Source organism: Hyposmocoma kahamanoa, unplaced genomic scaffold, assembly GCF_003589595.1.
Source record: "Hyposmocoma kahamanoa isolate Upper Pololo Valley unplaced genomic scaffold, ASM358959v1 65, whole genome shotgun sequence".
Lineage (NCBI taxonomy): Eukaryota > Metazoa > Arthropoda > Insecta > Lepidoptera > Cosmopterigidae > Hyposmocoma > Hyposmocoma kahamanoa.
In genome coordinates this window covers 17,688,842-17,716,567 of record NW_020653853.1, presented here as the reverse complement: position 1 = coordinate 17,716,567, position 27,726 = coordinate 17,688,842, and the positions used below count along the sequence as shown (strand labels likewise).

The window sequence follows — 27,726 nt, the reverse complement described above, 5'->3', positions numbered from 1 at the left end:
CGACAAAATTAAAAACAAGTATCTAGTATGAAGCTTCATTCGGATCACGCGTTTTTTCATTTGGTCAAGTATTGCTTATTTGGCAGTAATTGTTTCGGGCGGATGTCGGACGGAGATCGAGAGTAGACCCCCAGCTGCGAGCGAGATGTGCCTCGATAGTTAAAAGCTCTTGTATCCCAAGTGGACATTTACCTTGAGGTACTCCTGTGCAAGCTGCTTGTGCTCCTCAAAGATACGTTTCGATTCATCGTTGTTAAGGTCAGGCGAGATGGGCCGCAGGTGCGGGTCAAGCATCATGTGGATCGAGTCTAGGTCCGGGTCCGGCACGGCCGGCGGCGGCGCTGCGCCTTCTGCGCCTGTCGAGCCGCTACTGTTGCCTGTATAAAGACAAATTTAGATAACTAACCCTGCTTGAAGGTAACAAAAAAATCTCCTGAAAATAACATAGCTTGCAATTGAGTCCCGTGGTCATAATTGAAATTTGCCCTACGTGTTATCGAGCCATGTCAAGGCAGTGAATATTTTTTTTGTACATTTGTAAATTTATCACCACACATTTATCAACACAGTCGTTATATGAAAAAATAATTTCTATATCTAAAATGACCGTAGCAACGGGACATACGAATTGACGAGAACAGCCCCCGTAACATGCCACCGCGATAATTATATCCATATCTAGCTGTCAAATTTGAGTGATAAAACCGATATTTTAAAATTTTATCACAATAGCTAGCGCTACTCTCGCGCCGCAACCAATGGCCGCGAAAGAACGTGGACGCAAGATCATTGCTGATTTTAAAAGATTTTGGTAGTTGCGCACAGTAATTTTATCAACGTAAAAATTAAGTGACAAAAAGAAATAATAAAAACCAACAAATTGTCATATATAAATTATTTAAAAAAAGGTGAGGAGAACATTATCAATAAAGTTCAATATATGAGAGTAATTAGAAGAATACGTAAATTAACAGTAATGTAATGTAAAATACGTAAAAACTGAAACTCGGAATTATTCGGTTAATCGTTTTCGCGGCGATGATTAAAGGAGGATACGCAATTTCATACTGTTATCCTGGTTCCTCAAAATGTATAACAATAGTTCATTACCAAATAAACAAAAGAACGAATGACTCTAGTGCGGTCTCTTACCGATTCAGTATGTGCAATAAAAAAAAAAATAGTGGCAACTTAGTTTTACCAACTGACATAAATATGTCACGCACGGTTAATCACGCACTAGATGCGATATACTGTCATGCTGCGGCCACTGGCTTTTCTATGCACGATAGGAGTTCCCTCAATGACAGAGAAATGAAGATAAAATTATATGATTTACTCGTTAAAAAGACTATTCTTCAACACAAAACGTACAACATTTAAAATAATCTCTTAAAACTGTGTCGAAAAATAGGTAAAAGCTGGTTTTCATGCTTCACCTATCACGTATTCGCCGTTGGAGACACCGTAGCATGTAAAGATGGGTAACAGGTTACTAATTAGGCATTGCTAACACGTTAGCATAGATACCGCCGTCTGTTGTCGTGTATTGTGAGCTATCTTTAATATTTTACATCAATTTCAGAAACCATTATCAGTGTCGGTCTGCTTTCATGTCTAATCAAGATACAAAATGTTAGTTGCATAATAATGACGTTGCTATAATTGAATCGTAAGAAGTTCATATCTGCATTTTGGGCCAGCTCAGCCTTGTGACGTCTACCTATACTTGATGGCGACGACGAATCATATAACTTCCTTAATGAAAATAGTTAGTAGTTACCTATCCTTTAATACTGTTATACAATAATCATTGTTATATAAATTCAATGAATCTATAAAATATTTCAAATGTAGTTTCTTCTTATTTATGAAATAAAGATATTTTGGTTTTGTTCATTTTGGTTTATGCTGTGTAAATATGAACCTGCCTCAAAAAGCATACAATCCTTTAATAAGCTTTAAAATGTAGCAGTTAATCTTCCAATACAGCAAAGTACAATATTGTAAAAGCTAAACGCCCGTTTAGGCTTTCAGTATGTCCTCAGTTTTGTATGAAAAATGCGACAGAGATTTTTTTAGGTAAGTACTTTTTACTAGATACCCTACGGTCATATACACACATCAAACGTGTCTAGGGTTCAAGCAGGTATTCGCCATTGCAGAAAAGCAGGTTTTTTAAGTTTTTTTAACACCCATGGGTTTTGTTTTGGTCAACTTTATAATTATTAATCATTTTAATGTGAAAATGAACTTGACAAAAAATCCATTGGTGTTAAAAAAATAATTAAAAAACGTGATTTCAAGTAATCAGCAAAAACGTGCTTGATCCTTTGGCACTTTTGAAGTATGTAGTATAATTGTAACGCTAAATTTGAATACGATATTTTTCATTATAATGTGCCCTGCGCATTTACGTGATCATAGGGATAATATTGTCAAAGTCTGAGTGTCTTCACATATTATGTAGGTACATTGCACATATTATGTAGGGGCTTATATATGGTTACAAGATATTCGAATTGGAAATGTTCAAGTAAAGCACTCAACATTTAACGGTGCAAACACATTGCTGAATGCGATCAAATCAGAAGTGATCACAGTCTCTGAGCTACAGGCAGTGTACCGACCGGATGCGAGAACAATCCGTGTGTTTGGGAATCAGTCTCACTTCTACGCCACCAGAGTTGTGTTGTGTACGTCAAGAGTTAATTTTACTCGTGTCGGTGATGTCAGACGCTTCACCTAGATTTCGGCTTTCGACCAACGATTCTTTCCCCAGCTGCGAGTAGATGGCAGCAGCGAACTAAACAAGGCGATGATAGGTTTTCGTCAACATTGGCAAACAAAGCGCATAAAAGATTTCTTTGCGAGTACGGTAACATACACTAAAAGTGATCTCCTGTAGTAAACAAAATGTTTAGGTCATCTTGTACGGCGGTGTAAAATGATGTTGTGAGGGTATTTCACATAGCAAATGAAAACTTAAGTGGCGGAATCAACTCACAAAGATTAGTACGTATCACGGACACACGTAACTGCTGCATAAGTGTATGGACGGGTCGGTATTTCAGGGCTCCGTTCCAAAACGTAAGACCTATGCGTTCATAGATGGAACGCGTAACTCTACAACGGTAGCGCAATACTCGCACGTAACTCGCGAGCTTACGTAGAAGCGCGAGTGCGCACGCGAAGGGCGTAACGGTGCGCTGACGCAAGGCGCGACCCGAGGCGAAGGGCGGTGAAGCTCTCCGCGTAGCCTTTGCGAAGTTCAGGCGGGCGGGGGCGGACACTCACTGTAGAATATCCAACTACAGCTGACTGTGTCCCGGATAGTGGTGACGATGCCGGAGGCGTCACACGCGTCGAGACGGTCGAGGCGTTCGAAGCGGTCGAGGCGGCGCGGGCGCAGGCGCGCGGGTGGCGCGGGCAGCGGCGGCATGCCGACGTGCGCTCTGCGGAACGTGGCGTACGGCACTGAAGAACTAAGCGGGAGAGCCGGGGCGGGCGGTGCAACAACAAACCGCCGCTATTCGCAGAGCGATGACTCAGCCGCGTCAGGCGGAGCTAAATGCGGACGCCGTGTGCTGCCGCCCTTCGCGAGGTTCTCCGTCGCTCACGCAGGCAGGGCGCGCGCGCGCGCCTCGATGCACCGGTCGACGACCCGCGCCCACGCCACAGCTGCTGCACTCACCACGCCGACAACGTAACTGGCATCCCCCTTCGCCACTTTCCGTTCGCGACGAAATGTCAAAACTGGCAAACGGGTGACGGTTTCGAATCTTAACGCTTAAGTAGGTAACGACTACTTAGTCGTGCCCTGTACATAAGATTGCAAATGTAATTGTACGATTCGCAAGAATGCCTTTGAAATCGATCATGCATAGGAATTGTGATATGAATGATAGCCAAAGGCCCTATGGACAGCTGACAGCCCTATGCACGATTATGCGATTACCCGTGCACTGCACCAGCCAAATGTGCAGTGCGCAAAATGTACGTAGGTCCGACGTAAATGCAATCCATTATCAACATGTGACAATTATATGAAAATACTACGTTCCAAACAACGGCACATTGGCGAGAAAGGGAGAAAATTAATCAATTTGCTTGCGCAACGCAAACACCCGAATATAACGGAATAGAATGTCCACTAACTGCAGCCTTGGTCATCAACATCGCACACGGTACTCCGCAATACATATAGCCCTAATGAAAAACATGATATCGTAAAAATAATACAATACGTCCATACAACATATAATAGTATGGCAATATACAAACTGGGTTGTTTTAATAATTGAATTATTTGCAATGCGTAAACAAGCATTGAACACGACAGAAGGATTTACTATTATTGTTGTAACAAGACCGTAATCTGTTTATGCGATTAAAAAAAATACAAGTACACGATGCCGTCTTTAGCGTACTCAGAAAAATTTATTACCGCTGATAACATGGTGTGAGCCCTTGATTCCGCGTTTTTGTTTTCTTGGGTTACACAATAATACGCAGGTACCAAATTAATGGTTTACTGAATTATCAATGGAAATCGGTTTCAGGTGAGGTTTTAGGAAAGTATTTGTTTGCGCTAACCGAAAATTATGTTTACCAAACGTCTAGCTAGAAAAACACTCGAGTGACGGGGTTAATTGCGTTACAAAAGCGATAATTAACGAGTAAGAGGCGAAGACAAGAGCATGGCACACGTAAGGGTGTGCGGCGTTGATGGATCCGCTCCGGCCGGGCGGCTATTGGGCCGGTGACTCACGCACGCCAGTTTACGACCGCAAACATCGATGAACCATAAAATTTAAACGGGAAGCAGTAAATTATACACATTTTATTCTAGCACGGTCTAACCAAAGACAGCGCTAATGAAATTAGGGAATCTAAATGAATGATATTTTCTTATAGGTAATCAAACTATTTTTTTTTTATTTAAATTGCGTATATTTGTTTTTTTAAACAAACCGACGTTTCGGACCTTTACAGGTCCCATGGTCACGGTTGACTGAAGTGGTACAGCCATCAACCAGTTATGTCTAATATTAATGCAAACCATCCTATTTTGTTTGTTGTTTTGTTTGAAAAAACAAATATACGCAATTGCAATCCGGAAAAATAGTTTCATTTTCTATGTGTAACTATCGCGAAAACCTAAGAGAACTTGATATGATATTTTCTTGTAATGTAAAGTAATAATCTTAGTACAGAGACCTATAAAACCGACCTCAAAATTTCGTGGAATTATAGTTTATTTGCCAAGTTTATTGAACTTGGTTACCGGCAGAGGCGGCTTGTCCTAAGAAGCGCTGGTGCAGTGAACTCCCACTCCTATCCAACCCACCAAAATAAACTTATTAATTGTGCTTTCATATAATATTAGTAGCCGCAGTATTTTTTTTTATTGATGAACGACAAACATACAATTAGATTTTATCTTTCTCTTTAGTGGCATTGTTTAAAATGGCACACTATAATGATTACCGGAAAGTACGTCAAACCGGATTCATCCCCTAGTTTGCCACACTTAGAGGTGGAACATTTTCTTCAAATTTAAACGGAACAACTTCTGAGGTATCCTCTTTCTAACAAAAAAAGAATCATCAAATTCGGTTCACAAGAGACGGATTTACGAGTAACATACATTCGAAACAACAAAAAAACATATCCTCATTTTTTTGAAGTCGGAATGACGGTCCAACGCGCGTCTGTACCAGGCCTATATCAATGAAAAAAAGGGAAGCGTTGAATTACGCACGCAGTGTGCTTCTATTTATCGTTACAGAACAGACAGTTGGGCTGAGATAGAACAACAACTTCATCATTTCATATAATGCAAATTGCCTGTGACATAGAGGTGAGGACTGCGAGCGTCACGTCTTGACAATTCAGCTCAGGTGCATTTCAAACTTTATAATCGTGGCTCAAAAATCATAATGGCTGAATAACGTTTTAGCAGTGCCAAGGCTCTTATCACCGTTTACCAACTAATTATATTTTCCTTTGATGACCCAATGGGCATAATCCAGCGCTTTCATCATATGATTACATTAGTGTTTGTTTTATATTCATTTGCTGACTACGTAGTCAGCAAATGAATATAAAAGTCCTAAAAAAAATTTTAAGTGCTTTTCATGTCTACACGTTACTTCTTTGAAGTCTCGCGTATATCTATCAACCGTAGGTTTTTTTTCGTTAGTCATGGTATCCCATGCGCTTCTGGTTTACTCAAAAACTATTTCTCATATATATACCCGTTATATTAAAATTTTCATTTGATTGTAATCCTGCGTCAGATGGTGATCGAGATTTGTTTATCCGGCGCGGAGCGTTGGGATCTCATAATACGGCTTGACGAGCGCCGTGTGCTACAGATGTGCTGATCGGGGATATTCATAAATCTGTTGCGTGGAGGAAAGCTCTCTTTGATCGGTGGCATTAATATGTTTTTGATTTGGCGTCGGGACAGGCCGCAGACCGACGTCGATTGCGTCAGCGCTCCGTGACATCTCGCGGAAACCACCATCCCGACTGGAACTTATACTATTGGCCAATTGATTTGTCGACACGCGACTATCAGGAAAATGTCCACAAATTCGGTTAACGCGACTCGACGTTGACATGTTGCGTGAAAACCAGGATTTACGTTACGGGCGAGAGAAAACATATTTTAAATTATAATCGCCTGAACATTTTATTACAGACGTATATCACCTACAAATAAATCGTTCTGATTGAAATATCCTAGGTCACATTAACGGAGGGTGCCAAAAATCCACAGAATGTCCAAACTTTTAATGTTGGGATCACGCTGTGCGAGTGACAGGGAATTACGTCTTATAAACCTTTAAAAAAAGTCTGATTCACCGGAGACATTTTCGTTCGATACGGAAATATCTGGCGTGCGAATTTAGGCGTCCTTGCGTACAAATTTAAAGCAAGCAAAGGACAATAATACCGAGTACATACAGCGGTCGAGCGAAGTTGGGTACGTGTGACTCACAAGAGTTAAAAGTGGTCTCTTCACATTTTTTATCGTTATTGGTGAAATGTTTGACAAGATATGATTTGATACAAGATTTTGGTGTTTTAGTTGCAAAAATAGGACGAACAATATTTCCAAGAAAAATGCTAAATCGCCGAATGAAAGCGCTGTATAATGTAAGTGTTCGGATGTTAGAGCCACGTAGTAAAGAGGGCAGTTTACAATATCGTGCCAACTTCCACGTAGTTGTGTACTAGATCTGGAGCGGTCACCGTTAATGTACTGAGCGTGATCCTAGCCAGATCACATCAAAGATTGCCCCTCTCCGATACGAACCAGAAACACAATCCACGACACCAGCGACAAGCTCCATAAGTTTGTAGTAGTACTGCTAAACTCCGAAATCTACTTCTGTACTTAAAATTAGGAATTTGTACAATCGTTTACGTGTAAAACAATAAGTACTTTAAAGAAACTTCAAGATGAATAACGTAAAAATAATGTGAAAGATAAGAACAAGGTAAACTAACAAGACGTTACTATCGGTGACAGCGGAATTCCCGTGGAACATGAAGTAAGAAAACTTGAAGAATGTTGTTGTGGTGCGGTTTACTACGCGTGTGGGCGCCCGTCGGAAGTGGATTAGATACAGAATTATAGCCATGACGTCGTTAGGAAGGGCACTTTATTGCGAATCATGACACAATCACTCTATAATATAACTTTCCGCTCCAGCTTGGTGGATAAAAACAAACGAGACGGTCTTTCGAAACACGATGAAAGATTTCTGAAGCTTGGACTAACTTGTGATTGACGAGTCAATTTTGAAATTGCTGTAGCTAACGACTACATGTCGTTCGAGAAATGAGAAATTTGTGCCAAGGAGAAGGTGTTTCTTGCAGTTAGAATAGGAAATGAAAATAGGAATGCAATTTTGAACAAGACGGTGATAGTAGCCTTAAGGTTGGTATCTTAAATGTATATTTATTTATAATGATCCTACAGACGAATTATGAGTTGTAATAGAGTATGATTGAGAAAGCGTAATGTAGAAAGTGTGTAGAACGGTAGCGGCAGTAGGAAGTAATACAAAAGTTATTGGCAAAGGTGGCGTTGTGAAATAGCGCGGGTGAGTCATGCGTGTATTTCGGAGGAGCGCTCCCAAACGAACAGCCGCTGCGAGCTACCAAACGCCACATCTCACACACTCTGCGGATGTTTTTTTTTACTTTTCATTAAACTGAGTAGGTACTCGACATTTGTTGATAGGTTGTTTAAAAACCGAGCATTTTCTACTCTAGTGTGGTGCAAATTGGGTAAAACTTTAATTGAAAGGCGAGGTAGACAGAAATTAATTATCTTGAGTGGTTACATGTAAGCCATTTTAGTAAGATAAAAATTATCAGAAAGAAACGGAAAATAGATCTAATTGTTTCCGATAAATGCACTAGAACATGGTGACGACGATCAGTAACAAGATAACACGACACGAGGTCGTATGTAAAGCTGTGTAACGATTTTGCGTAAACGTAAGCGCAAGACGCGTGCGGCGGCCGGGGTATGACGCAGGCGCGAGCCCCGACCTACTTATGTCGTCGAAAAAATCAGCAGATGTTCAACTTTGCGGCGAGATATATCGAGCGGAGCAAAATGTGTTGTTCCGAATAGAAATAAACTTGTCACATATTTTGATTGTATCTAGAGCGGGCAGCGGTTAGTCATGTGCGATGCATGCCAACGGCCCGGCCGCTACACCACGGCTATAAAGGCAATCGCTCTCCAGACTGAATCACAAGCGCCGTCTGCAAAATGTCTCCAGCGCCATTATTTACGCCCCCGCATCTAAAGGACTACCATAATCTAGTAGGTACAGTAATACCCCGCTTTACGCGAGGGTTGCGTTTCGGACAAAATAAAACGGGGTTGTTCTTTTTTTGTGTGGCCCGTCTGGTGCTGTAGTTTATTGGTCGCCCAAGGATCTCTATATTGACCTAACGACTGCTACCAGGGATAGAACGGGGTATGACCGAACAAAAAGCTAAATATTGTAACGAATGTGCAATTCGAATGAACCCATCGTTTCTAAAACTTTTATCTTCGTCTCCAAACTCAAGCTCTTATACTCTTCTCTCTTAGCCGATGGCGTCATTATTGTCGGGATATTACTGTACTATACTATAGAAGAAAAGGAACTGACAATAATAAACCTTTATCTCACTCACGCTGCAACGCGTTATACATGTAATAACTACTTTACTTTTTAACTGCGCTGATCAGTAACAGATTGCAGGCGTCTTTTATCTAAACACAAATATCCACTGTAAAATTTGTCTGTGACAATTTCTTGGCATGGCAACGCATACGCAATTGATGATAAATAAAATGTTCCATTCAAATAAATCATGGCGATACGACAAGTTATCATAAAAGAAATTCTATAAGTAGATTGTAATCGGGCCTTGGGGTAATGAATCACAAGGTTGCAGGTGTAGGAAAATGGAGCTACAATTTTGCCATTTTTGTACATACAGTGTCCAAACAAACGTCCCCCTTAAATCGTCGCATGTCTACCTTTTTAATATGAATATAAGTCATAGATTTCAAGTGTCCATTTTTACACGAACTACAGCCTTATTTGCTGCGTGATTGACAGTCAATACCTTGTATGCAATTTTTTTCAGTAAGAACAGAAAAGTGTGCTGTAAAACATAACATAAGCACATGCTGATTGTAGTTAGCCACATTGGGCTGCAAAATTACTAAAAACTTTTGCTTTAACAGTAATTTATTATATGTAAAAATTCGTAAAGGCCTAGTCCGATATAAGCGATATTCGCTACTGCTGTGGGTAGCGATAAATACCGCGCAGTATCTGGCTGGGTACGAAACAGAGACACCGCGGTATACCGCCCAGGTCAGCGATATCGATGGTAAATTCATTCCCTGCGCGCACCCCGCAAGTCAATTAGTTACGATTAGTCGACATAATGGAAGAACTCATGTGCGATCATGATGCCGAAACAGTCAAATGATAAATTTATTGGTTCACACGTTACGTGCGGTTATAGTATGGTCTTAATGACTGATGGCACAGGAATGACTGTCTAGACGGGTGAAAGTAAGGAATATTTCGGTATCTCTAGCCGTAGCTATATCCACTTAGGTTTGAACAGTAACAACACCGCATACCCACATCGGTAGCGCGTATCGTGTATATCTGAATAGGCCTTAATGCAGGTGCACCTGTGCAAGTATAATCAGGTACACAGCAATATGTGTGGCGAAGGGCAAGCCATAAACGCTTGCAAATCACATAACACAGATATTTTCGAATCTTCAAAGAGTGTTGTTTATTATCGCCGCTTTGAGATCGCGTACAACAAAAGAGTTAACATTGGAAACAAATTTAGAGCAGCCGTAATTTTGGACAGCAGCCGAGTGGTATGTGTTGCCATACGCGGCACGGCTGGGCCCGATGTGATTTCACTACGATAACATGACTGTGTTTTAGTAAACAACTACAAACATACATGTAAACATCTAGTCGTCGTAATTTGTGCAAGGAGTAGAAGTTTGATTTATTACAACCGCAAGAAATTAAAAATCTTATAATTGCAGGAATCGTATATTTTACATGAGCAGTAAATTTATCGCTATAAAAACCATTTTGAAAATCGACTACAAAAAAAGAAGCGTTGTTATTAAAAAGTGTCAAAAAATTATGAAACAGACGAGATAAACACCCGTAGCAATTGACGCGTAGCATATAACTCGTGCTACGAAAAAACCAATTTATCAAACCGTCTACATTGTTTATATCGCAGTACTGCGCATTAAACAATTAAGAACGAGTGACTCATAAGGGTAGTCAGGAATAGCTTCAAATGCCCGGGTTACACGGGGCTAATTTTTCAAGTCAGGTTTAAACTGGCTTGGCACAACTTTATTGCGTATATTACGAACAAAGAACACCATTAAAGTAAAACAGTTTAGCAGCAGTAGAGCTCATTGTGAAAGAGTTCGCCCAGGGAAGTACTGCCTCTTTACCTATTTCTGCCGCCAAGCATTAATGTGAACATTACTGTATTACGGTTTCGAAGGGTAAGGGTGAAATTCTAGGCACATGCGACTTGTCAACTTATATATCAGGATGATGAGCGCAGTGGGAGTGCCCCTGAGGTCTTTGAGGTTTAATGCTCTGAGCGGTACGGCAACTGTCATGAACAGGCGTGTTACTTAACACCAGGCGCACTACTTGTTCGTCGTGTCACTTGATATTATAAAAAAAAGGTTGCTATACATAGATATTTAGACGATTTCGATGGCATGAGATCCCAGGTTACGATTTCGGTAAGACCAGTTTGGGAAATAAACGCACTATTATTATTTTTTCAGGCACATTATTATTTTTCTGTGAGTTACAAGTGAAGTTGTTTTTTAAATTTGAATATTAGCGTTCCATAGAAATTCTTTCTCGCGATATACCTATGAAAAAAAAAGGATAAATAATCTTTAATTTTAAGATTTTACCTTGCGTGTTCTGTAACTTGTTATTAATATTTGATATAAACAGTTTTAATTTTTTTTTTACATCTTTAACACTGACATTAACTAAAAGGTGCGCAGGCACAACTTGCTCATAAAAACCCATTTCTATTAAATTATCCATGTTTGCCGTGGTAGCCTAATAGTTTGACCTACGCCTTTCAAGCAGAAACCCTGCTTCTCGGAGTTTATGTGTAAAAATTAATTAGAAATTTACCATGAGCTATTTGGCGAAGGAAAACATCGTGTTGACACTTGCGCGTCGAAGAATGTGTGAAGTCTACAGCCCGCATTTTGCCAGCGTGGCGGACTATGGCCTAAACCCTCGCCTGAGAGGAGACATGTGCCCGGTAGTGGGACGTATAAATGGTAGTGACAATTTATATTTGTTAGGTTACTAAACTTAAAAACTTTCTGCACTATGGCAGTTTTTGTTAGCGTGCTTGTTAGTACAATCATAATATTCTGACTTGAAAAGCTAGCCTCGTGTAAACCGAGCATTATGTATGCCATTAAAATTAGACGGGGGAATTATAGCAGTATCAATATCGGTTAGGCTTATTACGGACGAAGACTATTATACTGATTTTTTTAATGCATGATAGTAAATAGATAATATAATATATATAGAAAATAGATATAAGTTTAAGGAAATTAACATTCTTACACTAGCCTCACAGTACATTTATGAAAATGTAATTTATGTTAAAAAGAATAGCAATTTCTTTATGAAAAATAGTGACAGACATAACATTAATACGAGGAATATAAATAAACTAGCTTTTCTTGATAGTCGTCTTCACAAAATCAAAAAATCATTTAAGGGGCAATGTATACGCTTCTATAACAAGATTCCGGTTGATATACAAAATTTCTGCGTACTTGGATGACAAAAATCCTTGGTAGTAACCCGTTTAGCTCATGGACGTAGTCTCGATCTCTGATGTTTCAAATAAAAAAAAATATTGTAAATGTTATTTACAAAGAGCAACCCCTAGAGTTTCTTGCTCATTCTTCTCAGGGGAATCTGCCTTACGAACGAGCGGTAGAGTTTAACCATTGTGACGATTTCAAGTGTAATAATGCTTACCAATGAAATAAAGATTGAAATGATATAAAGAGTGGCAACCAAATTAGCTTGATTTACGGGAATCTATTGTTATCAGTCCGTAGACAACATAAATTAATGCTCACTGTGCAAAAATGAAAGTAACCATTGAAATTACAAAGTTACAAACGTTAAATACCTCTCCTGTGAAATTTGATTTGGTGTAGATACGCGCTTTTTACCAATATTACATACGCGACCAAATGTGACATTTTACGAGTATAAACAAGTTACGTCCTAATTAAGTATAAACAAGTTACACCATGTAACACGATTTTTGATTCTGGGTTATGAATATCATTTTATAATTGTTTTTAAAATAAAAACGAAAAAAAACTTTGATTTTCTGATCAGGACAACGAAAATATGAAATTTGCATATCATTAACGAAACATAGGTACAAATTTTCGGGTTTTTCATTATTTAAAGACAAAACATTCTATTTCGAATCAATTCAGCATAAATTTTAATCAAAATTCTGCAAAATTATTGGCAAAGAACCTAGAAATGTGTTGTTAGCCTCAGTGGTCCAACGGTTACCACACTGATCTTCCACGCAGGTCCCGGGTTCGATTTTTGCGCGGGGAGAAATATTTGTATAGCCTATTTTATTTCTCTCGTGAATTTGGGTGTAGTTTGTGGTTGTGTGTACATGGCAACCGCCAGGGTTTCCCTGGTGTGGAGCTATGTAAATACCACTGTACCAGCCGCAAAAGCAAGTTTCACGGGTATCGTTACTCTTTTTTACATACTTGCTACAAAATTCATTTTTATGACACCAAGTGACAAGGAGAACAAATCGCGCGTCTGGTCAATGGTCAAGCCATAACAGCTGCAGTGCCACTCCGCCCGTCACTTTGAGACATATTGACAACTCCCATGTGCCTGTAATTTCGCCAGCACCCTTCAAAGCCGGATCAATAAAACAGAAACTAACACCGTCAAACCAATAACAGAACTGTTTTCAAAATTTATTAGTTATTTAGTTAATTAAAATGTACTAATTTCGTTCACAGAATCTTTAAACCTCTCTCTTGAAAAGTTGTCATTTTGCAGATGAGAATTCTATACAGTGATTATCTTATTTGTTCTTTTAGAATATTGTAGTATCATTTCTAATAAGAAAAGGTCACAGCGATGATTGCGATCCGAGATTGAATTATTTGTTTGTCGCTTAGAAGCCGTCAGCTGTACTAGGTCTCGAAGCAGAGTGTTCTGGCAGTGTTCCGATTAGCGAGATGACTGTGTAATTGTTTACATCGCTTGTCGACCGCCGCATAAAATAATTAGCCGTGATTCATAGCACCTAAACCGTCACTGGCGCGATATCGGCAACCGCTACTCGAGCTTTTGGCATTGCCTTTTGACAGCCTATTATTTAACTGTACGCGGTACTAAAGCCGATTATAAAACCTAAGACGCCATTGCTTTAAGATATTATTGATTTAGTGGTGTAATCTAATAAAAATCTAATAAATTAAAGCCAGGCGAGAACGTGCATTAGCATCCTATATTTTTAAATTGAAGCAAATAGGCATGTGTGTTCCGGACGGATACGTGTGGCGTCGGCGACGGCATCATCTGCTAGAGGACCAACTTGCTGAACAAGGCGCCGTTGACACAAGCGCTTCGCATTCTCAATTTGGTGGCCAATAACGTAGACGTATTCTTATGCTCTTTGAGTGAACTCACAATGGTAACTTAGTTTGTAATATGTTATGAAAATATATATATTAGTTTAGTTAGGGGCAGATATTTCATATGTAGCTTACTATCGCATTAGGTAAAATCGTGTAATGATAGTTTATAAGTATTGATAAAATAAATAAATAAATATAACTGATAAAAAAAAAACATTAAATTTGTGCTTAAAAAATATATGCTACAAAAGTTATAGCATAATTGATTAGTCAATATTTAATTAATTATGTTATATATAATATTATTAATGAAATGATTACTAATTAGTTTAACTGTTTTTAATGAAATACCCACTTATTTTTTTATATTAATTATTAGTATAGCTTATTTTTTTAATATATAGAAATTTTGTATCTTGTTAGAGATGAACTCACCAGTATTGACTCAAACCAGTTATGGTTTTTACAATACTGTATGTACTTGATAATGCTGTTGAAATGTGTGTTACATAAATGAAATTAAATGAAAAAAAGTACAACTCTAGCCTCCTTGTTATGACTAACGTATTTGCGTTTCGGTAACTTGCGAGATATTGGCACTTGAAGTTTTATTGTCACTTTACAATAAAAGTGAAACTAAATAAGATATTGAAAAACCGATTAGAGGGGGTTGTAGTTCTTGTTTCGCTGATCCCAGTTGTGTTAATAACTCAATTTCGCTAAAAATGGCGATTACGATAGTTATGACAAGGAGGGTAGCATTTCTTGTGATACAAATGTTTTCAAGAGGTAGAAGTATCGGAACGAACAAGTTATGCGCCTGTTGGAAAGCGACACACCTACCCATAACAGTTTTGCCATTGGGCATTGCCACTGCGCCCGTCACCTTTTAAATTTATTCATCCTTTCAATTACTTTTTTTACACACATAATAAGGTTCACCCAAACTTCACGAAAGTTTATCGGGAGAGTTTGGTTGCTACGCTTAAAATTACAGTCACATAAACATATGTATAAACATTACATTCAGTTACCAGCATTAAAGTTTTTCAATATTTACCCACGTTGTTTGTATCTAACGAATATTTTATTTAGGAAATGAAACTATTTTTCCGGATTTAAATCGCGTATAATTGTTTTTCCAAACAAACCGACGTTTCGGGCCCTTTACAGGTCCCATGGTCAAGGTGGACTGTTTTATTATTTCCTTTTTAACAGAATTTTTACTACCTTTAATGTTTTTTAAGTGTACCGGAAGACAGTTAAACAGTAATAATAACGCACACACTCAACATAGTCCCGCACTGGGAAACACTGTGTCGCGGGTGCCATGGACATACATGTAGACAAACACAAACTACACCCAAACTCACGAGAGAAATAAATGTCGTCCATAGAAATATTTCACCCGGCCCGAGAATCGAACCTGGGACCTCTGTGTGGCAGTCCGGCGCGGTAACCGTTCGGCCACGGAGGCAGTTAAACAATGTTGGACTTAAATAGTACTAAGTTCTTTTACCTTATACGTTATTTGTTTTAAAACTTTCATAGCTGCCCATTATTGCTTGTACTTTGAGACATAAGCTGACAAGTCCCATGTGCCTGTAATTTCACCAACACCCTTCAAAACCGGAACGCATTTATGCTCACATCATTACTTGGCGGCAGAAATGGCAGTACTTCCCTGGACGAGTCCTTTCACAAGGAACTGTACTGCTACAATATGTGGTGCTAAGGCCGATTATAAACATAGGAAGTGTGTGGGCTTCATAAGCACTTTCGCCGCATTGTTGTAATATACAGCCATCGCGCAGTTTCATTCTTTATCATCATCAACGCGTTTACCCACGGACCCACGGCCTCCGCTTGAAAGGCGGTAGGTAAATAAAATCATTAGGCAACCACGGCTCATCGCGCAGGGCACTCATTCAAATCATCAATCTATCAAAACGTATCATTATTAGTAATCATAATAAAATTCCTTCACAGTAATCAAACTATAATTTTATAAGATCACGTAAACACCGTACAAAGTGATTGCGGTAAGACGCTATTTATTGATTTAGTGGTTGTGTACCATTTCGCCATAGCGTTTTACTTTTATCGGAATTACATCTATGTTTGGCAAATCTGTTAACGGAAAGTAGGTGAAATTCAATAAACCGGATTCATCCCCTAATATGCCACCCTTAGAGGTGGGATATTTACCTCAAATTTGAATGGGATCACCGAGGTCCCCCCTTTCCAACAAAAAAAGAATCATCGAAATCAGTTCACAAACAAAAATAGTAATTGTGTAACATACACAAACAAAAAAAGAGTCGAATTAAGAAACTCATTCTTTTTTTGAAGTCGGTTAAAAACTGGTGATTGTATATCTCATACTCTTTATGATAATAGGTGCTTTGTAGTTTTTTTATGTTTGCGGTCGGATGGGAAAACGGAGCAACAAAAAAAAACTAAATAGTTTTGAAGTGATGAATCGAAATGATTCAACCTATCCGTTATTATTATAATACGAAAATGAACATTTTTTCTAACACGCTTAAAGTACATTATTTGCAATGAGTCGTTAGAATATAAACAAGTAAAAATTGACGTTTTTTTTACGATAGGTACCAAGTGTTAAGCGAAACGCCTGTCCATTGCTGTTGCAGTGTCAATCAGAGCTAACGTAAAGATTTAAGGGACACTGCCACTGCGCCTGTCACTCTGAGATATAAGTTGATAAGTCCCTTGTGCCTGTCATTTCATCAGCACCCTTATCCTTCAAAACAGAAATACAGTAATGCTCACATTACTACTTGGCGGAAGAAATGTTTAAGGTGGCAGTACTTCCCTGGACGAACCCTTTCACAAGGAGATCCACTGCTACGTCGTCTTGTAGTTTAACGAAGTTCTTAACTTGAACAGTAGTGACAAAATTGTAGTTAAATAAAGACCTTAAAGTTTAGGTAATCAAAATTAAAAAGTATTGGAAAAGAAATGGCGCAATTGCTTTTTCAAATAAACAAAAGTTTCGCCGTCAATCTGTCAGTCAGTCAGTCAACCGTGACCATGGGACCAGCGAAAGGCCCTAAACGTTGGTTTTGTTTGAAAAAACAAGTACACGCGGTTTAGATCCGAGAAAAAATAGTTTTTTTTTTCAAATCGCTTCTTACATGTTTTGGGGATTCCCAAAACCCAAAAAATTCGACAACTAAAAAGGTATCTTTCAAGCCTGAACGCGTTAAAGTACTTACTCATGAAAACGTCAACGATCACTTGTAGTTTCTCGTAATCGGGTTGTACAGTTATGGAAACTTGAACCGAACAGTCCGTTTGCGGCATCTCACTGCACTATAATATCATCGGAAGCGTCCATGAGCACGCCACGTGGTCCACATTTGTGAGGCTTGGCAACTTTTGTGGTTATCAAATCGTGCGAGATACAGAGCACGAACGTTCGCGCGGCCGCGGCGCGTCGTTGCATCGGAGTGCAGCGTCGCATGCACAGCCCGCCGAGACTGTACGACGTCCCAAACCTCCCCGATAACCTTAAATTAGATTAATTGTATCGTCTGATTCATGCACGCACACTGATATATCCCCGCTGACATCTGAATAATGGCTAAGCTTAAATTAACAATCGCCGCTCGCGGTTGATGAATGGCTATCACGATTTTTGTCTTATAGGCGATTATTCCACGGCTGCATATCTGCCTGGTGTCAATGCACGAATGTTTTGAAACATTCTGGCTAAAAATATGCTCGCATCTAGAGATGAATGCTGTAAGGAATTGTATTTTTGGTAACATGTTTCGAAAGCGTTACAAAGTCGCTGAGGATTATAGTAGAGATAATTCTTTTCGAGGTGAATAGATTTCGGGTTCAATAAAATCGTTATACCTACTGTACGTACAGCTAAAACATAATGCATACATAGTAATATTTATTACTTCATTTTTTAATCTACAACACCCGTTGTAGATTAGAAATCATCATACTATACTATAAAAATTATTGTTCCTATCGCGAGAAGTTCAAAGATTCGCGAGTCATTGTCGCTATCAAAATCGTATGATCTAACTCTCTTAGAAGTTCCGCAAACAGGATGCCGTCATGCAACCAAGCGTTCCCGCGTTCACTCCTTTTTGTTGTAGCCCATACATTGATAGATGCGATCGGAACGCCCGCAAGATGCGTCACACCCTCAGACGCAATACAAAGAATCCCGATCACGAACGCGGAACGCTCGAGAGCTCGATCGCGTCATATCTTCGCTGGTGTGCGCAAATTACCATCAATCAATTGACGTCCTAAAGATCTCCATCCAACATCCAGGTCATTCATGAAATTGAGCCAGTTTACAAATGACAGGTCCATCAAAAATTTTAACTGATATCAAATTTCCTACACGAATAAAAAATAACACTATCGAAAATCAAGACGTCTCGATTAAAAACGTGGTATAACATTTTTATTCAATGTCGTGTATCCAAGCGCAATAGATCAAATAGAAATGCGTTGAAGTTCGAGCTGTAAAATTTCACACTAACTGATTTAAAAAACTCGACGTAAATTTGGTTAATCGTTATCGAGAATCGATGAAACCGGCGCTCTGCGTTCAAAGCGGCGTTACTGTCTAAAAATCAACACATTTGTTTATTTGAGCTGCGTAGGCACGTGCGGTGCCCGCCATTGCCTGCCTCCGGCGGCGGCTCCGCGGCACCATGAAAATATTACGACTTATTTACTTTACCGCGATTCTGCTCTTAACACGTGACGTTTGACGGTCATGACTCAGCAGAACTCATTTACGTAATTAAAAAGTTCTATAAATCACTTTGGCATTTATGCCGCGGAGTAAACTGCTTCAAAACTTCAGATGAAAATATGTGGAATTGTAATCGTCACGTTTCTACTTGGCTACTGAAAGGAATATGTCGATCAACGTCTGACGTCATAGATTGAGAGATCATATTTCATAGTTCATAACAAACATCGGTGATGATACGTGGTAATTTTCCAACAAATTCGTCGCATGTGGGCCTCGTTTGTCTGCCGGTGCCGGCGGAAGTGAAGAGTAAACAGAAGACGGCCCGTCTAGCCAACTGCGTGCCGCCGGCGAACGTCGGCGGGACAACCTTCCATCGCACGCGTCTCTATATCTCGCCATAATTAGTAAAAACAAACAGCCGCAAAATTAACGAAAAGTCTTCCAGACGCCTAGCAACAATGACTTTAGACAGTTGAAGCTTTCAGATTCCAAGAAAAACACAATGATTTGTAGGAATAAAACACTAATTGGAAACTGCAAGTGATAGAATCTAGACGTTAAATGTAAATAGCAGTGGTGCGCTTCTTAGAATTAGTCAACCGCTCGAGGAAAAAGTGAATATCGGTAGAACCTATTTGAACAATTTACGAAATCAGCCATCAGACACGACGATGGATAGCCGGCAAAACAAAGATGTGGGGACATTTGCGCTCTTCCAGCTGAAGATGTTCCATTTGTTGACGCATTGTATACATGACAAGCTAACACATTGGCGACTTCCTGGAATCGATGGCGAGAATACAACGAGGAACTGATGGCGTGGACCAACCCCGTTACCGATCTAACAATACTTCGTGTTGCGATCGGTCGTTGGTCCCTCCACCCGGTTCCTAGAAGGTAAGCGGACACAGTCTAAAATAGTCCCGGCCTCTTCCGAGAAGCATGAGTCATGCCGGGACGGGTCACGCTATAGCGTACATATTTATATATGCTACGGGTATAAATGCATCTAAACTTTAAAATGGACGGCAAAGCCGGAAGACGTTACATGGATGAAGCTGTAGCAGATTTTTAGCAGCGCTGTAAATTACTCTACTATTTCACAGAGTTATAGATCTTTTAATCTTCCATGACTATTGTTTGATAGTAAAGTCTGTGTGGAATTTTGTTCGCACTTATTTATTGTGTCAAGACTCAAGATAAACAAACGACTCCGTTTTGCTTTTCTCCGACCAACGTGCACTTTTCGACGACCACGTGTCAGTGGTACGCCTGGTGGTAAGCTACACGCCAGTCCATTACAGTTGCAATGCCACTCAGAGCTTTAAATCGCAAAGAACTGAAGTGCACTTCCACTGCGCCCGTCACCTTGAGACATTATTTGACAAATCCCATGTGCCTGTAATTTCACCAGCAACCTTACCCTTCAAAAACCGAAACGTAGTAATGCTAACATTAATGCTTGGCGACAGAAATAGGTCAGGTGGCAGTACTTACCTGGACGAAATCTTTCACAAGGACTTTCTACTGTTACTAAAATATATTGTTGTATATTTTTATTAACATTGCGTATGGTCTCCATTAACACAACTTTATTTTTTTTTGTATATGAGTTGTATACAAATATACAAGATAATTTGTAAAATACTTACAACTGTGTAGGGTTACATTACTGACCTCATGAACAACAACTTTTTAATCGACTCCAAAAACAGGAGGTTCTCAATTCGACTGTGTATATGTGTATATGTATGTGTATATGTACGTTACGCGATAACTCCGCCATTTGTGAACCGATTTTGATGACTCTTTTTTTGTTGGAAAGAGGGTACCTCAGTAGTGGTCCCATTTAAATTTGAAGAAAATATTCAACCTCTAAGGGTGGTAAACTAGGGGATGAATAACTTTTGAGGTCGGTTTTTTTAGTACTCTGCACTGAGGTCATGTTCCATGACTTCGACAAAACATGATAAATTTACCAAAAACAAACTTTTAAGACTAATATTTTCATAGATTTCTCATAGATGGCGCTGCGGCAAAAAGTCGTTAAAACCAGATACAAAAGATACAGAGAAAATTCGTGAGGCCCGCTGGTTCGTTCCGCGGCTTAGTTGGCATAGCGTCTGGGGGGTCTAGTCCCGTTCTCCGTTCGATATCCGTCCGAAACAATTACTGTCAAATAGGCTTCATTCACATCATGCCCCTGTTTTAATTTTGTCGAATATTACCTATTTGACATTATTGTTTTGGACAGATGTCGGACAGAGAACGAGAGTAGACCCCCTGACACGGTTAGCTAGAAGACATTGGTTCGAATCCAGCCGGATCGAGGGAATTTTTTTTAGTGTTCGATCTTTGTATTAATAATTACAGGTTCCCAACCTTTTTGGCTCCCTGCCCATTTAAGCAAGATAAAAAAATTTCAACGCCCACCATAATTTAACACAAAAAGTCACAAGAAAAAAAAAATTATGTAGTGTAGTTTATATAGATAAGTCAGGTTTTTTTTTTCAAATTTCAATTTCAAAATCCAAATTCCATTATTTGTCACACACAAAAAAACATACAAATGAATAATCTAACACATAATAGTAACTAAAAACACAAAACTATATCTATGGTTACAGATGTATGGCGAGGATTCTGAGTTCAGTATATGCTGTACAAACTTAGTTTGCACAGCACTGATTTTCAGCCAGAACCTCCCTTACAGGAGTTACTGTCTCAAGTTTGTGTAACAGGCAATTTATGGAACAAAATTAGTAGAGACCTTGAATTAAGCTATTTGAGGAGTGCGAAAGAAGAAAATAAAATAAAAATAATAATTTATACAATACATACCGACAGCGACTGTCAAGTTTAAATTTCGTTAGATGGTAAAAAGTGGAATAAAAAAAAGAAAAGTGATCCTAAACGAAACTTACAAAATAGGTACGTCTAAAATTTACAACATATTTTGATGACCCTAGGGTGATTCAGCATCTTCCTTTTGAGCAGTTAAAAATATTTTTTTCAGTGGCGGTAGCACCCCTTGGACAGCATTAACAGCCCCCATTTGCTTTCCCTATCGACCCCCTAGGACTCGTCGGCGTCCACTGACCATTTTGAGAAACTATGGTTCAGAGCAATCTATTTAAATATTTTTATTTTTCTACGAAAGTAAAATCTGATTTAAAATAAAATCTGATTTAAATCCGGAAAAATAGTTTCATTCCTATGATTTATTAAAAGTCATGGAATTCAGTTGTTGTTCGTGACGTTAGTAATACAGTCATGTAAGGTTGTTAGTACAAAGTTACAAATAATCCAGTGTAATAGCAACAATAGGAAAAAAGAATATAAATATTTTTTATTAAAAAAAAAAGGAACCGACTTCAAACTTTGCTTATATGTGCATACAAATACAACTAAAAAGGAAACAATCGGTTACCGAAAAGTGCGCGGAACCGGATTCATCCCCTCGTTTACCACCCTAAGAGTTGGTATATTTCTTCAAATTTAAATGGGACCAATACTGAGGTACCCTCTTTCTAACAAAAAATAAGAATAATCAAAATCGGTTCACAAATTAATGCTGGAGTAATCAACATACACATAAAAAATAGTCTAATTGAGAACCTCCTCTTTTTTATGAAGTCGGTTAGAAATAGCAAATCTTTTATTGTATCGATAAGGAAGCTTAAGCGATTTTCCTCAACAGCTTCGAAGATACTGAAAATTTTCAGAACGGGGAACTATTCTGGGGCAATAGTTCATTCATCACCGGGGCGTGACAAATTGCACAAACGTTTTAACGGCAACAGTTACTTCGCAATTCATCTTACATCCAGTTAATCACGTGTGGCGAAGCGACGCACACTTATTGACAATTTACTGTTTGTAAATTAAACATCGTATAGCTTTTTAGAACTGTAAACACAAACAACATACAAGATGCCTCTTCATGAATTATTTGAAGGACCCAATATCATAAGGAGGGAATACATTCGCTGAAAGGGAGTTCTATTTGTCGGCTGTGCGACAGAGAAAGGTGCCACTAAACCTTTTAGTTAGCAATGTAATACGGAAAGTTGTAAATCGGTGTCTTTAGAGGCCAGCACGCGTCCTTCCGAGCAGGAAAGGTGGGACAAGGTTGAATTCTTGAGAGTACTCGCCATCGATAAGTCCGATTTGAAAGAGAAAGAAAGGATACACAAAATACATGCCGTCAGACTTTGGCACGCACTTCCTATTACTATAGTAGAATAGTTCTTAGAATAAGAATATGCTATTATTGTTCATGAAAGAACACCGTTGGCTATTTTCATAATAAGAGTTAAGGTGCATTATTTATTCAATATTCCATCCATTTCACATGTATTATATTATGAAATTATGTATATAAGTATTTATATCGTTTATAATGGAGATGGGTTAAAACTCAATCAACCCGGCCGGGTTTTAACCGGGTTTTCATCTCAAGGGTTTAATCCATTTCTGCCCAAAATCGTGGGTGGAAACGGCGAACAAGGAATTTGGTATAATTCCATACTTTTTATAAATTTGGATATAAAAACACCACTCCACACAATAAATAACCAATGCATATTACGAATTGTTTTCGACGAAAATCGATTCAATTGTCAATTTATTTAAATGCGATTTTCAGGCGAATCAATTCAAAAGAAAGGCAAATTGAATCGTCGAGATCAGAAAGCAAAAAACATTTTGTAATAATATCTTCAATTTGAACAAAATTCGATTTACAACAAATATTCAGTTGTAAATAGGTTTTGCTTTCGATTTTGGGCATTAATGGCTTTTAACCCGATTTAAACCCGGGTAAAAAAGGAGCGATTCTAGTTTATAATAAAAGGAGTCTAGTCAGGAGTCTAGTTTATAATAATTTAATATTATTGGTGTTATTTTTGTATTACATAAGTTTTTGTTTTGTAGCGCACGTAAGCCCGTTATTTAGAAATAAGCAGAATCTATTTTTTATTTTATAATAGGAAGTGACGGGACGAACAAGTCGTGCGCCTGATGGCTAGCTACACGCCTGTCCATAATAGTTGCAGTGCCACTCAGATCTGAGGGGCACTGCCACTGCGCCTGTCACCCCGAGACATAAGTTGACAAGTAGCTGTGCCTGTAATTTCACCAGCACCCTTTACCCTTCAAAACCGGAACACAGTCATGCTGACATTACTGCTTGGCGGCAAAAATAGGTAAGATGGCAGTACTACCCTGGATGAACTCTTTCACAAGTAAATGTGATTGTGTGTGTGTAACCGAAAAAAAAAAACCGATGAGATCACGGTATTACCAGAAAATTATGTATATTTGAAAAAAAAAAGTAATGGCAATAGAAATAAGTATCGTAACGGCCATTAATTTACCTGCTGTAACATTAAATCGTTCACGCTCAGCTATCCGTTAGTGATTGCGGCGTTTCTCAAAAACTGTTAACCTGAATTCAACGGCGGTGTCCAAAGTTTTGGCAACCAATATCGTGTTTAATAGATTATGTGTACTTTGAACTACGGTCCATGAAATACATTTAAGTTGGTACGGCGTATAAATAGCAAAGAAATGCCTATGTATGTATGTCTAGCGCGGGAACTGGATCAAAAAGGGATTTGAAAATTAGTAGAGATCCTTTACTCCAGGGTTAACATTTCAAATTAATATAAAAATTGGTATACAATATGTTATGAGTAAATACAGTGCACGTGATCTTTTTGAATTTTCGCGCCCTTTGACCGGTATCCATTACAGGAGCGAGCGAGACGCGCGTCAATGCAACCCGCGAGTCTTTCTTATTTTATTTATGAAAAATGTTGCAGTAAGAATACTTATTACTCTAAACTTGGTGGCACAACAAAAACCTGCGTAGGTTTATCCGTGCGCAGCAAGAAGTTCATCTTTTCGGAAAGGGTTCGTAGGCTCTTTGAAATTTTGAGAGGGGTTCATGACCAGAAAAATATTAATAAACCCTGCTCTACTCAGATGATAAGTTTTAAGTAACAGAGCGAACAAGTCGTGCGCCTTGTGGTAAGCGACACGCCTGACGGTAACAGATGCAATGCTTTAAATTACAAAGATCTGATGGGCATTGCCCCTGCGCCTGTCACCCTGAGACATAAGTCGACAAGTCCCATGTGCCTATAATGTCATCACCTATTTTACCCTTCAAAACCGGAACGCTGTAATGCTCAAAGTACTGCATGGCGGCCGAAAAAGTAAGGTGGCAGTAGTTCCCTGGACGTACGTGGAAGTACTTCACAAGAAGCTCTACTGCTACTAGCCGCGCATATAATAATATATAAGATAATGAAACCTGTTCATAAATAACCAAAATTGCGATGTTCTTCTTTTCGTATTTTTTAATTGTATTTTTTTTACACGACCAACAAAAGAGCAGGCTTTCTTCAGAATGTTCCAAACAGGTCTTAGTGCGTAATCACAACAATATGCATTTAATAGTATTTTAGGATACCAATTTCAGCAAACCTGAACGATGTGCGAAAACAATCAATGTTACAGATTTAAAAGTTAAAAGTTAAACATTCCAAGTGGTAAGGAAATGAATCTATATTTAACGGAGCATAGTTGAGAGCGATGAGTAAGCTGCTGATATTTGAGCGCTGGTATTTGGTGCCGAATGACAAGCCAGCATTTGGACTCTAGCTTTGTGGAATTAGTAAAATGTAGATTTTGTTTCTAAGGCGCTTTTATTCGTTTGAATTGGACAATTGTGGCCCATACAATTTATACGTTAAAGACTAACATATATATAATATAAAAACTAAACAAGTAATCTGACCACTTTCGCGGTCATGTGGTTTGAACACTAATTGGAATGGTGTCACCAGTGGCGGATTTGCCCTAAGGCCAAATAGTTATTACTTATACACAAAATTTGCAAATCATTAGAGAATGCTGCCAAAACCTATGGCTGTGATTAAAGGACTGTCATTAATATCATCTATTTCCGTGAAATTATGTTTACACACAATTTAATTTACGTAATAATATACCTGTTATGACATTAGTCATAGAGTTTAGTGGAAAATGCTCATTTTTATTAAAAAGCAGATATAATATCGAGTTCCGTAGTTGTCGTGATTTTTTGAAATGTCTAAAATATAGTAGCACTAGACTCTCTATGAAAGAGTTCGTCCAGGGAAGTACTGCCATCTTACCTATTTCTGCCGCCTGATTGGCGGCGTAGTGCGATTCACGTAAGTTCAAAATATCATTGAAGTTACGTAGTCGTTAGATCCAAAATGGGTATTCAGGTATCAGTTGAAAGAACGTTGATATGAGTAGAATCGAAACGTAACGTCTAATGAACGACATCTTGGATTGTGAAATTTGACTATTGAAAGAACTGTCAAAATTTTAGCAGAATACAAGTCATACACTTGACGTTTAGAGTCGATTCAAGTTCAATTCATATACCAGAATACGCTTTAACAACATTTGGATCGAACGACTTTAAAACTGTACTCGTTGACGTTCACTGTCACAGGTGAATACGAAAAAGCAGTTCAAGCACTAAATCGCTACGATATCGTAACGGTTTGATTACGTGAATCACCCCCCTGTAACGTGAGCATTACTGCGTTTTGATTTTGAAAGGTAGGGATGTTGGTGAAATTACAGGCACATGGGACTTGTCAACTTATGTCTCAGGGTGACGGGCGCAGTGGTAGTGCCCCTCCGATTCGTGACTTGGTATTATAAAAAAACCGGAAGACAGTAATGACCACATTACTCTTTTTCGGCAGAAGTAGGTAAGGAGGCAGTACTTCTCTGGAGGAATTCTTTCAAAAGTAGCTAACTCTACTGCTACTAAAGTACAATAGGATGACAAATGCAAACACCCTACTCCTTGCTACGTAGTGTTATATAAAAAATGAAGCAACTACACTCTGGTAACAAAATTATCGAGTCGCTGGCTATTTAGTTTGACCAGAGAACAAAGAAAATAACGAGAATGGACACTCTCCGCCCCTCCCTAGGTTTAGATACCGCACCACACCCCGCACATTGACTGAACGTCGAAGGCAAGCCGTTTTCGCGCTAAGACGGCTTTGATATTTGAATATAATTTTCATTTATTCATTACGAAACTTGTATGTTAATATATAACATCATTGTACGTTGCTATTTGTAATGGTCATGAGTTGTGCTGTGTACGGCTGTTTATCATCATCTAAACGGGGTAAAAGACGAGTGTAAAAAACTTATGTCTGAGACTCATTCAGTTATTATTTTCTTCATTTATTTAGTGCAGAGTAATATACAGATTTATTACATCAATACAATGTAATATAGTAAACAAGGGTTCCCGAGTCTTCAGTTTGTATTGCCGGTAAATATATAGTGAATACAATTATTGTTAACTAAGTAATGATAAAGTTGGACACGCAATTTCAAATACATTGGTTACCTTATTTAAAAGTACCTGTCCAAAATATAACATTGTAAGTGCTTTTAATTATTTTTTTTAAATAAACCTTCAGGGTTATTCTAATCAGTGAACTAATGAAAAATATATAATTATATTGATATAAATACCTAATCAATATGTGTAATTATTAGGATTCTATTAGTAGGATTATAGAACAGATTCGTGTTATAATTATCGCTACGTTGCCGCTCTGACCACATACGAGAAAGTGATGGGTAACCCTAC

General features: G+C 38.6%; 1 protein-coding gene across 1 annotated transcript in view; it reads right to left on the bottom strand.

The window, feature by feature from the left end:
• The window catches only part of LOC113231193 (mitogen-activated protein kinase kinase kinase 7-like), a 64,227-nt gene that overhangs the window by 5,799 nt on the left and 30,702 nt on the right, over positions 1–27,726 (bottom strand). The window contains exon 8 of the mRNA XM_026465382.1: positions 193–377. Coding sequence (XP_026321167.1) covers positions 193–377 — 185 coding nt within the window. The remainder of the gene's footprint in view (positions 1–192; positions 378–27,726) is intronic.